The sequence below is a fragment of the Delphinapterus leucas genome, chromosome 3 (genome assembly GCF_059928025.1).
Source record: "Delphinapterus leucas isolate spDelLeu-1000000601 "Yukka" chromosome 3, BTC_Dleu_Yukka2, whole genome shotgun sequence".
Lineage (NCBI taxonomy): Eukaryota > Metazoa > Chordata > Mammalia > Artiodactyla > Monodontidae > Delphinapterus > Delphinapterus leucas.
In genome coordinates this window covers 103,837,183-103,851,560 of record NC_143131.1, presented here as the reverse complement: position 1 = coordinate 103,851,560, position 14,378 = coordinate 103,837,183, and the positions used below count along the sequence as shown (strand labels likewise).

General features: G+C 38.6%; 1 protein-coding gene across 9 annotated transcripts in view; it reads left to right on the top strand.

Annotated features, from left to right (window-relative positions):
- Window positions 1-14,378, top strand: part of LOC149749632 (uncharacterized) — a 352,954-nt gene that overhangs the window by 177,754 nt on the left and 160,822 nt on the right. For 8 of the 9 annotated variants that reach the window (XR_016392458.1, XM_089908436.1, XM_089908429.1 and 5 more), the window contains one exon: window positions 13,940-14,012. Coding sequence is in view for 8 of the 9 variants with exons in the window: in XM_089908436.1 (XP_089764562.1) it covers window positions 13,940-14,012 (73 nt within the window). In the remaining variant the exon portion in view is untranslated. Of the gene's footprint in view, window positions 1-6,560; window positions 6,657-13,939; window positions 14,013-14,378 lie in introns of all 9 variants that reach the window. The other variant, XM_089908432.1, reaches the window with a different exon arrangement.

The window sequence follows — 14,378 nt, the reverse complement described above, 5'->3', positions numbered from 1 at the left end:
CTTTTTAGTGGTAGGTTATGTTGTTTACTTGAGAATTTTCTTGTTTCTTGAGCAAGGCCTGTATTACTGTGTGCTTCCCTCTTAGAACTGTTTTTTCTGCATCCCATCGACTTTGTGTTTTCATTCTCATTTGTCTGAAGGCATTTTCTGATTTCTTCTTTGACTTCATGGTTGACCCATTGGGTTTTTTTCTTTTTTAGTAGCATATTGTTTGGTCTCCATGTGTTCATTCTTTTCCTGTACTTTTAGTTTCATACTGTGGTCAGAAAAGGTGCTTGAAATTGGTTGAGGCTTGTTTTGTGACCCAGTATGTGGTCCAGCCTAAAGAACATTACATGCATGCTTGAAAAGAACGGGTATTGTGGGGTTTTCCAATGAAGTGTTCTGTGGATATCAAGTAAGTCCCACTGGTCTGTTGTGTCGTTTAGGACCTCTGTTGCCTTGTTGATTTTCTGTCTGGATGATCTGTCCATTGATGTCATTTGGGTGTTAAAGTTGCCTACTGTTATCGTATTATTGTCAATTTCTCCCATTATGTCTGTTAGTATTCGTTTTATATATTTAGGTGCTTCTATTTTGGGTGCATATATGTTACTGAGTATAATGCTCTCTTCTTGCTTTGATCCCTTTGTCATTATATAATGCCCTTCTTGTCTTTCTTTATAAACTTTGTTTTAAAGTCTATTTTGTCTGATATGAGTATAGCCACTCCCACTATCTTGTCATCTCCATTTGCATGATACATATTTTTCTTTTCCCTTACTTTCAGTCAGTGTGTGTCTTTCATCCTGAAATGAGTCTCTTGTAGGCAGCATATTGTAGGTTCTTGTTTTGTTTTCTTTTTTTAAATCCAGTCTGCCACTCTGAGTCTTTTAATTGGAACATTTAGTTCACTGACATTTAAAGTAATTATTGATAGGTATATACTTACTGCCATTTTTAATCCTTATTTTCTAGTTATTTTTGTAGTTCTTTGTTCATGTCTTCTTCTTTTTGTTTTTCTTTTTATGGTTTGATGATTTTATTTTGTGCTATGCTTGAGTTCCTTTTTTTTTTTTTTGGTTTTTGTGAATCCATTGCTATCTACTTACTTTAAACTGATAGTCATCCAAGTCCAAACACATTCTAAAAGATCTACATTTTTATATTCCCCTCTCCAACATTTTGATGTCCTATTTTACATCTTTATGTTTATCCTTTTACTGCTAATTGTAGTTATAATTGCTTTCATAATTTTTTTATTGTTTTTTAATCTATGTATTGGCTAATTTAAGTATTAATATTCTTTTTCATATTCTTTTCCATTAGAGTTTATTACAGGATATTGAATGTAGTTCCCTGTGCTATACAGTAAACCCTTGTTGTTTATTTTATATATGGTAGTGTGTATCTGTTAATCCCATATTCCTAATTTATCCCTCCCCCCTTCCTCTTTGATAACTGTAAGTTTATTTTCTATGTCTGTGAGTCTGTTTCAGTTTTGTAAATAAGTTCATTTTTACTGTTTTTTAGATTCCACATATAAGCAATATCGTATAATATTTGTTTTTTTCTGACATACTTCACTTAGTAGGATAATCTCTAGGTCCATCCTATTTGCTGCAAATGGCATTATTTCATTCTTTTTATGGCTGAGTACAATTCCATTTTATAAATACACACAGACACATACCACATCTTCTTTATCCATTCCTCTGTTGATGGACACTTAGGATTCTTCCATTTCTTGGCTATTGTAAATATTGCTGCTATGAATACTGGGGTGCATGTATCTTTTTAAATTAGAGTTTTGACATAATGAAATTTATAAACTTTTGCACAGCAAAGGAGAGCATAAACAAAATGAAAAGGCCACCTACAGACTGGAAGAAATTGTTCACAAATCATGCAACTGACAAGAGCTTAATTTCCAAATATACAAGCAACACATACAACTCAATATCAAAAAAACAAACAACACAATCAAAAAATGGGCAGAAGATTTAAATAGACATTTCTCCAAAGAAGCCACACAGATGGCCAGCAGGTACATTATAAAAGATGCTCCACATCGCTACTTATTAGAGAAATGCAGCACAAAACTACAGCAGCATGGTATCACCATACGCCAGCCAGAATGTCCATCAACAAAAAGCCTAGACATAATAAATTCTGGAGAGGATGTGGAGAAAAGGGAAGGCTCCTACACTGTTGATTAGAATGCACGTTGGTGCAGCCATTGTGGAAAAGAGTATGGAGGTTCGTCAGAAAACAAAAAATAGAGTTACCATGTGATCCAGCAATCACACTCTTGAGCATGTATCCAGAAAAGACAAAAGTTTCATCCTTTTTTTATATTTGTCTTTGTTATTGTGATTTGCCCTTTCCTATAGATTTTTGTTTCTTTTCTTTTTAGGGAAGACCCTTCAATATTTCTTTAAGGGTAGGTTTAGTACTGCTGAACTCTTTTAGTTTTTGCTTTTCTGAGAAATTCTTTATCTCTCCTTCTGTTCTAAATGATAATCTTGCTGGGTAGAGAGTATCCTAAGTTGCTGGGTTTTCCCTTTCAGGAATTTGAATATATCATGCCACTCCCTTCTGGCCTGCAAAGTTTCTGCAGAGAAATCAGTTGATAGCCTTTGCAGGTTCCCCTGTAACTGACTGTTTTTCTCTTGCTGTTTTTAGAATGCTCTCTTTATCTTTCACTTTTGCCATTTTAATTATGATATGTCTTGCTGTGGGTCTGTATGGGTTCATCTTGTTTGGGATCCTCTGTGCTTCCTATACCTGTATAACTGTTTCCTTCTTTACGTTTGGGAAGTTTTCAGCCATAATTTCTTCAAATACATTTTTGATCTCCTCTCTCTCTTTTCTACTTCTGGAATCCTTGTTATGTAGAGGTTGGCATGTTTTCTATTATCCTGTAGGTCACCTGCGTTGCTTTAATTTTTTTTTTATTTCTCCTACTGTATGCTGTTCTGATAGGGTGATTTCCATTATTCTATCTTCCAGATGACTTACTCATTCTTCTGTGTCACTTAGTTGGCTATTCATTGCTTCTAGATTGGTTCCTATTTTCGCAATTGAATTGTCTATTTTTTTTAACATCTTTATTGGAGTATAATTGCTTTACAATGGTGTGTTAGTTTCTGCTTTATAACAAAGTGAATCAGCTGTACATATATTCCCATATCGCCTCCCTCTTGCGTCTCCCTATCCCACTTCTCTAGGTGGTCACAAAGCACTGAGCTGATCTCCCTGTGTGATGCGACTGCTTCCCACTAGCTATCTATTTTACATTTGGTAGTGTATATAAGTCCATGCCACTCTCTCACTTCCTCCCAGCTTACCCTTCCCCCTCCCCATGTCCTCAAGTCCATTTTCTACGTCTGCGTCTTTATTGCGGTCCTGCCCCTAGGTTCTTGGTAACCTTTTTCTTTAGATTCCATATATATATGTTCTAGCACGTGGTATTTGTTTTCCTCTTCCTGACTTACTTCACTCTGTATGACAGACCCTAGGTACATTGACCTCACTACAAATAGCTCAATTTCATTTCTTTTAATGGCTGAGTAATATTCCATTGTATATATGTGCCACATCTTCTTTATCCACTCATCTGTTGATGGACACTTAGGTTGCTTCTGTGACCTGGCTATTGTAAATAGTGCCACAGTGAACATTGTGGTACATGACTTTTTTGAATTATGGTATTGTCAGGGTATATGCCCAGTAGTGGGATTGCTGGGTCATATGGTAGTTCTATTTTTAGTTTTTTAAGGAACCTCCATACTGTTCTCCATAGTGGCTGTATCAATTTACATTCCCACCAACAGTGCAGGAGTGTTCCCTTTTCTCCACACCCTCTCCAGTATTTACTGTTTATAGATTTTTTGATGATGGCCATTCTGACCAGTGTGAGGTGATACCTCATTGTAGATTTGATTTGCATTTTTCTAATGATTAGGGATGTTGAGCATTCTTTCATGTGCTTGTTGGCAATCTGTATATCTTCTTTGGAGAAATGTCTATTTAGGTCTTCTGCCCATTTTTGGATTGGGTTGTTTGTTTTTTAGATATTGAGCTGCATGAGCTGCTTATGAATTTTGGAGATTAATCCTTTGTCAGTTGCTTCATTTGCAAATATTTACTGCCATTCTGAGGGTTCTTCGTCTTGTTTATGGTTTCCCTTGCTGTGCAAAAGCTTTTAAGTTTCCTTAGGTCCCATTTGTTTATTTTTGTTTTTATTTCCATTTCTCTAGGAGGTGGGTCAAAAAGGATCTTGCTGTGATTTATGTCACAGAGTGTTCTGCCTATGTTTTCCTTTAAGAGTTTGATAGTGTCTGGCCTTACATTTAGGTCTTTAACCCATTTTGAGTTTATTTTTGTGAATGGTGTTAGGGAGTGTTCTAATTTCATTCTTTTACTTGTAGCTGTCCAGTTTTCTCAGCACCACTTACTGAAGAGGCTGTCTTTTCTCCATTGTATATTCTTGCCTCCTTTATGAAAAATAAGGTGACCATAGGTGTGTGGGTTTATCTTTGGGCTTTCTATCCTATTCCATTGATCTATATTTCTGTTTTTGTTCCAGTACCATATTGTCTTATTTACTGTAGCTTTGTAGTCTAGTCTGAAGTCTGGGAGCCTGATTCCTCCAGCTCCATTTTTCTTTCTCAAGATTGCTTTGGCTATTTGGGGTCTTTTGTGTTTCCATACAAATTGTGAATTTTTTTGTTCTAGCTCTGTGAAAAATGCCATTGGTAGTCTCATAGGGATTGCATTGAATCTGTAGATTGCTTTGGGTAGTAGAGTCATTTGCACAATGTTGATTCTTTCAATCCAAGAACATGGATCTGTTTGTATCATCTTTAATTTCTTTCATCAGTGTAGTATAGTTTTCTGCATACAAGTCTTTTGTCTCCTTAGGTAGGTTTATTCCTAGGTATTTTATTCTTTATTTTGCAGTGGTAAATGGGAGTGTTTCCTTAATTTCTCTTTTAAATAGTGTATAGGAATGCAAGAGATTTCTGTGCATTAATTCTGTATCCTGCTACTTTACCAAATTCATTGATTAGCTCTAGTAGTTTTCTGGTAGCATCTTCAGGATTCTCTGTGTATAGTATCATGTCACCTGCAAACAGTGACAGCTTTACTTCTTCTTTTCCAATTTGGATTCCTTTTATTTCTTTCTCTTCTATGATTGCTGTGGCTAAAACTTCCAAAACTATGTTGAATAACAGTGGTGATAGTGGGCAACCTTGTCTTGTTCCTGATCTTAGTGGAAATGGTTTCAGTTTTTCACCATTGAGAACGATGTTGGCTGTGGGTTTGTCATATATGGCCTTTATTATGTTGAGGTAAGTTCCCGTTCTGCCTACTTTCTGGAGGGTTTTTATCATAAATGATCTTGGATTTTGTCGAAAGCTTTTTCTGCATCTATTGAGATAATTGTATGTTTTTTATCCTTCAGTTTTTTAATATGGTGTATCACATAGATTAATTTGTGTATATTGAAGAATGCTTGCATCCCTGGGATAAACCCCACTTAATCATGGTATATGATCCTTTTAATGTGCTGTTGGATTCTGTTTGCTAGGGTTTTTGCATCTATTTTCGTCATTGATATTGGCCTGTAGTTTTCTTTCTTTGTGACATCTTTGTCTGGTTTTGGTATCAGGGTGATGGTGGTCTCGCAGAAAGAGTTTGGGAGTATTCTTCCCTCTTCTATATTTTGGAAGAGTGTGAGAAGGATAAGTGTTAGCTCTTCTCTAAATGTTTGATAGAATTCACCTGTGAAGCCGTTGGGTCCTGGGCTTTTCTCTGTTGAAAGATATTTTCATCACAGTCTCAGTTTCAGTGCTTGTGATTGGTCTGTTTGTATTTTCTATTTCTTCCTGGTTCAGTCTTGGAAGGTTGTGCTTTTCTAAGAATGCGTCCATTTCTTCCAGGTTTTCCATTTTATTGGCATATAGTTGCCTGTAGTAATCTCTCATGATCCTTTGTATTTCTGCAGTGTAAGTTGTTACTTCTCCTTTTTCATTTCTGATTCTATTGATTTCAGTCTTCTCCCTTTCTTTCTTGATGAGTCTGGTGAATGGTTTATCAATTTTGTTTATTTTCTCAAAGAACCAGCTTTTAGTTTTATTGATCTTTGCTATCGTTACCTTCATTTCTTTTTCATTTCTTTTTGATCTGATCTTTATGATTTCTTTCCTTCTGCTAACTTTGAGGTGTTTTTGTTCTTTCTCTAATTGCTTTAGGTATAAGTTAGGATGTTTATTTGAGATGTTTCTGGTTTCTTGAGGTAGGATTGTATTGCCATAAACTGCCCTCTTAGAGCTGCTTTTGCTGCATCCCATAGGTTTTGGGTCGTCATGTTTTCGTTGTCATTTGTTTCCAGGTTTTTTTTGATTTCCTCTTTGATTTCTTCAGTGATCTCTTGGGTATTAAAGAGTATATTGTTTCGCCTCCATGTGTTTGTATTTTTTACAAATTTTTTTCCTGTAATTGATATCTAGTATCATAGCATTGTGGTTGGAAAAGATACTTGATACGATTTCAATTTTCTTAAATTTACCAAGACTTGATTTGTGACCCAAGATATGATCTATGTCCAAGAATGTTCCATGAGCACTTGAGAAGAAAGTGTATTCTGTTGTTTTGGGATGGAATGTCCTGTAAGTATCAATTAAGTCTATCTTGTTTAATGTTTCATTTAATGCTTGTGTTTCCTTATTTATTTTCATTTTGGATGATCTGTCCATTGGTGAAAGTTGGATGTTAAATTCCCCTACTATGATTGTGTTACTGTCGATGTCCCCTTTTATGGCTGTTAGCATTTGCCTTATGTATTGAGGTGCTCCTGTGTTGGGTGCATAAATATTTACAATTGTTATATCTTCTTCTTGGATTGATCCCTTGATCATTATGTAGTGTCCTTCTTTGTGTCTTGTAATAGTCTTTATTTTAAATTCTATTTTGTCTGATACAAGAATTGCTACTCCAGCTTTCTTTTGATTTCCATTTGCATGGAATATCTTATTCTATCCCTTCACTTTCAGTCTGTATGTGTCCCTAGGTCTGAAGTTGGTCTCTTGTAGACAGCATATATATGGGTTCTTTTTTTGTGTCCATTCAGCCAGTCTGTGTCTTTTGGTTGGAGCATTTAATCCATTTACATTTAAGGCAGTTATCGATATGTATGTTCCTACTACCATTTTCTTAATTGTTTTGGGTTTGTTATTGTATGACTTTTCCTTCTCTTGTGTTTCCTGCCTAGAGAAGTTCCTTTAGCATTTGTTGTAAAGCTGGTTTGGTGCTGCTGAATTCTCTTAGCTTTTGCTTGTCTGTAAAGTTTTTAATTTCTCCATAGAATCTGAATGAGATCCTTGCTGGGTAGAGTAATCTTGGTTGTAGGTTTTTCCCTTTCATCACTTTAAATATGTCCTGCCACTCCCTTCTGGCTTGCAGAGTTCCTGCTGAACGATCAGCTGTTAACCTTATGGGGATTCCTTTCTATGTTATTTCCTTTTCCCATGCTGCTTCTAATATTTTTTCTTTGTACTTAATTTTTGATAGAATGATTAATATGTATCTTGGTATGTTTCTCCTTGGTTTTATCCTGTATAGGAGTCTCTGTGCTTCCTGGACTTGATTAACTATTTCCTTTCCTATATTAGGGAAGTTTTCAACTATAATCTCTTAAAATATTTTCTCAGTCCCTTTCTTTTTTTCTTCTTCTTCTGGGACCCCTATAATTCAAATTTTGTTGCATTTAATGTTGTTGCAGAGGTCTCTGAGACTGTCCTCAATTATTTTCATTCTTTTCTCTTTATTCTGCTCTGCAGTAGTTATTTCCATTATTTTATCTTCCAGGTCACTTATCCGTTCTTTTGCCTCATTTATTCTGCTATTGATTCCTTCTATAGAATTTTTAATTTCACTTATTGGTTGATCATCATTGTTTGTTTGCTCTTTATTTCTTCTAGGTCCTTGTTAAACATTTTTTGTATTTTCTCCATTCTATTTCCAAGAATTTGGATGATATTTACTATCATTACTCTGAATTCTTTTTCAGGTAGACTGCCTATTTCCTCTTCATTTGTTTGGTCTAGTGGGTTTTTACCTTGCTCCTTCATCTGCTCTGTGTTTGTCTCCTCATTTTGCTTAACTTACTGTGTTTGGGGTCTCCTTTTTGCAGGCTGCCCATTCATTTCCCGTTGTTTGTGGTGTCTGCCCCCAGTGGCTAAGGTTGGTTCAGTGGGTTGTGTAGGCTTCCTGGTGGAGGGGACTAGTGCCTGTGTTCTGGTGGATGAGGCTGGATCTTGTCTTTCTGGTGGGCAAGACCACATCCAGTGGTGTGTTTTGGGGTGTCTGTGACCTTATCATGATTTTAGGCAGCCTGTCTGCTAATGGGTGAGGTTGTGTTCCTGTCCTGCTAGTTTTTTGGCATAGGGTGTTTAGCACTGTAGCTTGCTGGTTGTTGAGTGGAGCTGGGTCTTAGCGTTGAGATGGAGATCTCTGGGATAGCTTTTGCTGTTTGATATTACATGGAGCTGGGAGGTTTCTGGTGGACCAATGTCCTGGACTCAGCTGTTCCACCTCAGAGGCAGAGGCCTGACACCCGGCCGGAGCACCAAGACCCTGTCAGCCACACAGCTCAGAAGAAAAGGGAGAAGGAAAGAAAGAAAGAAAGAAGGAAAGGGAGGAAGAAAGGAAGAAAGAACGAGTTATTAAAATAAAAAATAATTTTAGAAATAAAAAATTAAAATGTAATAAAAAAGGAAAAAAGAAAAAGAATGAAAGAAAGAAGAGAGCAACCAAACCAAAAAACAAATGCACCAATGAAAACAAGTGCTAAAAAGCTTGCTAAAAAAAAAAATGGGCAGAGAGAACCCTAGGACAAATGTTAAAAGCAAATCTCTAAAGACACAATCACACAAAGAAGCATACACGTACACACTCACAAAAAGAGAAAAAGCAAAATAATATATATCGTTGCTCCCAAAGTCCACTTCCTAAATTTGGGACGTTTCGTTGTCTATTCAGATATTCCATAGATGCAGGGTACATCAAGATGTTTGTGGAGATTTAATCTGCTGCTCCTGAGGCTGCTGGGAGAAATTTCCGTTTCTCTTCTTTGTTCGCACAGCTCCTGGGGTTCAGCTTTGGATTTGGCCCCGCCTCTGCATGTAGGTTGCCTGAGGGCATTTGTTCTTTGCTCAGACAGGACAGGGTTAAAGGAGCAGCTGATTTGGGGCCTCTGGCTCACTCAGGCCGGGGGGAGGGCGGGGTACAGAATGCGGGGCAAGCCCGCGGCGGCAGAGGCTGGCATGACGTTGCACCTGCCTGAGGTTTGCCGTGTGTGCTCCCGGGGAAGTTGTCCCTGGTTCATGGGACCCTCGCAGTGGCGGGCTGCACAGGTGTGGATAGTGACCCCTGCTTGCACACAGGCTTCTTGGTGGCTGCAGCAGCAGCCTTAGTGTCTCATGCTCATCTCTGAGGTCCGCGCTGATAGCTATGGCTCATGCCCGTCTCTGGAGCTCGTTTAGGTGATGCTCTGAATCCCTTCTCCTCGCACACCCCGAAACAATGGTCTCTTGCCTCTTAGGCAGGTCCACACTTTTTCCCGGACTGCCTCCTGGCTACCTTTGGCACACTAGCCCCCTTCAGGCTGTCTTCACGCAGCCAACCCCAGTCCTCTCCCTGGGATCTGACCTCCGAAGCCCAATCCTCAGCTCCCAGCCCCGCCCACCCCAGCAGGTGAGCAGACAAGCCTCTCGGGCTGGTGAGTACTGGTCGGCACCGATCTTCTGTGCAGGAATCTCCCTGCTGTGCCCTCTGCACCCCTGTTGCTGCACCCTCCTCCATGGTTCCAAAGCTCCCCCCTCCGCCACCTGCAGTCTCCGCTCGTGAAGGGGCTTCCTAGTGTGTGGAAACCTTTCCTCCTTCACAGCTCCCTCCCAGTGGTGCAGGTCTTGTCCCTATTCTTTTGTCTCTGTATTTTCTTTTTTCTTTTGCCCTACCAAGGTACGTGGGCCATTTCTTGCCTTTTGGGAAGTCTGAGGTCTTCTGCCAGCATTCAGTAGGTGTTCTGTAGGAGTTGTTCCACATGTAGTTGTATTTCTGATGTATTTGTGGGGAGAAAGGTGATCTCCCCGTCTTACACCATCTTCACGGTTTCCCTCCGAATTGTCTATTTTTGATTGGTTCATCTTTATAATTTCTAGTTCCTTGTTACAGTGATCTGTGTTTCTATCGACAGTCTTCCTTAATTCAGTTAGTATTTTTACTACCACCTTTTTGAACTCACAGTCTAGTAGACTGGTAAGCTGTGCTTCATTATTTGTTATTTTAGGGGATCTCTCTTGTTCTTTTAATTGAGAGCAGTTCCTCTGCCTTCTCATTTAATTTAACTTTCTCTTTCTCTATGAATTTAGGAGAAACAGTTATCTACTCTGGCCTTGAAGATATGTTTTTATGTGGGAGCATTCGTGTATAGACTGTGTGTCCAGTGTTTTTGGTGAGAGGACTGGTTTCCTTATGGACATCAGCCATGTCTTTCCTCAGAGTGTGCTGGCTATTAGCCCCTTGATAAGGGGGTGTGGTCGGTGTCTTAGTATCTAGAACCTGTGTACAGTGTGAGGCAGGGCCTCCTCTCTGCTCTGTGGCTATCGCTGCCCTGTCAGGGATGGGGTCTGCTCCCCACTTGTTGGAGTAAAAATCTTATGTTCAGGTTTGATCAGGCTCCATTGCCCTTGAGTGCATGCCCTGCCCCAAAGGAGGTGATTGCTGAAGTAAGTGAAGACAGAATAGCCACAGAGAACTCATGCCACCTGTGTAGGCACCTGCAGTTCAGCTCAGAAGCAGCCCAAGGTCACGTCCCTTTCTCTGTTGTATCCCTCCCAGATTTAGTGCAGGGCTGTGGTGTGGAGTAGGCTGGGACTGGGGGTCGGGGCATTGCGGCTGCGGGAATTGAAATGGCTGTGCTGCCACCTACGATCTGGGCTGCCTCTGTGGCAGACCTGTCCCAGGACCTGTCTGCCCCACATCTAGTGCTAAGCTGCGGCGCGGAGTGGGTGGACCCGGAGTGCTCTTGCTGTGAGACTAACTGCTGTGTACTCTGCATGCAGTGACAGTGGCCACCAGCGCCCCACCCTGAGCACACACCAGATACCCTTGTCTGTCTCTGCATAGCTAGACTGAGCCTTTGCCCAGATATTGTGCCAGCCTGTGTGGTGGAGGGAGCGGGACCAAGGTGTTCTCCCCTTCAGATTGGGGAGTACGGGGAGGCAGCCGCCACCAGTGCAAGGGTCCCTCTGCCCTCATGGTTGGCAAGCCAGCCTGTGCATACTCACGTATAGAGGCTGGGCTTCTCCAGCCTTTCTGTCTGTCCCAGTGGATTTCCCAGTAGGCAAGGAGGCTTGTCTCCTCCATGCAAGACCCCAGGACTAGGATGCCCAGATTGTGGCTCTACATATTTGCTCCCCAGAGTGAGGGTCTGCCCATGCAGACCTTCTTTTCCTTTCAGTCTCGTTCCAGGGGCGCAGGTCCCAACAGGATGCCTTTTTTTCCCTGTCCTACGCGGTTATGTGGAGATCTTTCCTGCAGCTTTGGTTGTATAGGAGATCTTCTGCCACCTTCTGCTTGATTTTCTGTGAGAATTGGTCCACAAATAGATGTATTTTTGATGTGTTTCTGGGAGGAGGTGAGCCACTACATCCTCCTATTCCGCAATCTTGAGCCCTCTCCCTGGAATCATAAAATATTAACCTTTCCATGCACCTTGGCTATTGAAGCTTGGAGATATGATTTGTTTTAGAAATATAAAGAAATGTGACATTTTATATACGTAAAAATGGCATAGGAAAATTCCTACCTGTTTCAGACTCCTAAGGTGGATGGCTTGCCTGATCATCTATAACTATCTGGTGTTTTATGCTCTGATGCCCACAGGCAAGGCCTTTCCATTCCTGGACAACTGTAAATACTATTGTCAAATAGTTTTGTTTTTAAATTGACTTCACTTGTTTTAATTAACCCCTGTGTATTAAAATAGTCAAAAGGAAAATGTTGATTTTTCTTTCCTTTGCCCTATTTTCATTTCTCTTTCAATTTATGAACTAAATTTTAGGTCAGATATTAGAAAGGCAAACCAATTCTCTTCACTGTTAAGTAGTAAAACAGTTATTATACATTAGTAACAGCTTCCATCCAGAGCATCTCTCCACCTGACAAAGCGTTTAAAGAGGAAACACTTAGTGAAACCTTTAAGAACAAAATGCATTTCAACTAAGGCAACGTGGTGTGCAGCACATCAAAATATGGAGATTAAAGCACACATCAACTTTTCTCTATCACAGAACTGTCCGACTTGTCATTTTAAGAAACTAGCCTATCAAGCATATGCTTTGATCGTTTGTAATGGATTCTTTCTGACTGGTTGTCAATGTGAAAATTAAAATACCTAGTTGAGAAAGCACAACAGCAACTTTGGTAAAGAAAGACGAATCATTTGTTCCAAATAATAAAGGCATCTTCACTGGTACAAATCAATCCAACATCATTAGGAATGTCTATTTTCTTTGGAAATCACATGCCACATCTAACATTTAAATTAAGATAAACTAACTGTGTTTAACGTGTATGATGAGCCTTCAACCATAGATCTGGACATTGACTACAGTATATCAATGTAGTACATTTTGTAAGGATATGGAATGATTAGTGAAAGATCCATTCATGAAGAGCTAAGTTATTCACATATTTAATTTTTTACTGTTGAAACATGACTACAGCTTTTATCTTCTAACAAGTTAAAGATATGAAGGAAATAAGATCAACAAACACAGCTGGGCCTTTGTTAAATATAGTCCTTCACTGATGGTAAACCTTAAACAGTTACAAAAAAGATTTGACTTTCCCCAATCTAGTTAAAGCATAGAGTTTTAAATCTTAAATAACAACTTTATGAAGAAAGGAAAAATCAAAAGCATAACCCTAAATATTTAACTTGTGATCATTAAAATGTGAAACATACGTTAACTAGGTAATATAATCATCTACATCAAGATGTTTGGCTTTTTACTTCTGTTATTTGTTCAAGAAACAGTATAATCATGTGACATGCTTATTTCTAAAAAAACGATGTGACACAATTGTCATCCATATTACCTATCACAACTTTTTTTATTTCACAATTTTGGTCTAGCCCAAATGATTAATATCACAATCCTGGCTTAGCACACATGATTATTAATGATATAAACAAATAGAAATTCCTGATATAAGAATGTGAACATAAAGCCTGGAAGTGGTCTTTATAGAGAAATAAGGTGGCTTTCTGTTTAAACAAGATGAAAGACAGGATCAAATCATTGTGGAGCATAACCACCTCCACCATTTTCTTTGCCATTGACTAGATGGAACGTTTTATATTTTATATTTTCACCACATGCTTTACTCTGTGTCTTCTCTGTAATCAATAATGGTATTTCTTTGAATTTATTTGTATGTGATATTAAACCAAAAACAGCAAATATAACACCTAATGAACTGTTTTCCCAGATTGGGAAAGGTCAAAAAAGAATTTTTTTTAACGTAGAGTAGCATTTTCCAAAATGCGTTACTAGTTCTGGACATAAGTGTTCTGTGTTAAAAAGGGTGCCGTGAGGAACACTGTAAACACTGTAAAATGATTTGACCCTTGAACAACATGGGTTTGAACTGTGAGAGTCCATTTATATGTGCATTTTTTGTTAATAAATATATTGGGACTTTTTTTGATATTTGTGACATTTTGAAAAAAGTTGCAGATGTACCATGTAGGCATAGAAATATCAAAAAAATTAAGAAAAAGGTGTCATGAATGCATAAATTAGATGTAGATACTAGTTTATCCTTACACAGGCATAAGGTGAGTGATATCTAATATAAAACTTAATTTCTTATTGTTTTATAGTGTCACTTTCAAAGAATTACAGTATGCTTCTCTCTTGGAATTGGAGAAACTGCGTATCAGCCCATCATCACAGGTAAGTGGTTTTTAAAAGTTTAACAATATTACCAAGGCTGTATTATGAGTGTGACTGTAGTGCCGTATGCCCTAACAGTTGTGTAACAATTCGTTGATTAGTGAATAGGCTAGCCTACCGTGAGACAATCCTGTTGATTACACTGGGCTACCATAAAGCAATCGTATGGCTGCTTGTTCATTATCATTGCATGAATCGTTATACCTGTAAATAAATATGAATTTCTTTTTCACATTATCTTTTCAGTTTTGATAACTAGTGTTAGTACTATATATAACATCGACAGTATTTTGTATCATATGAGACAATACTGGTGTAGGTACTGACAGACGGTTCATCTTGGAAACTGATGATGTAAAGTTACGG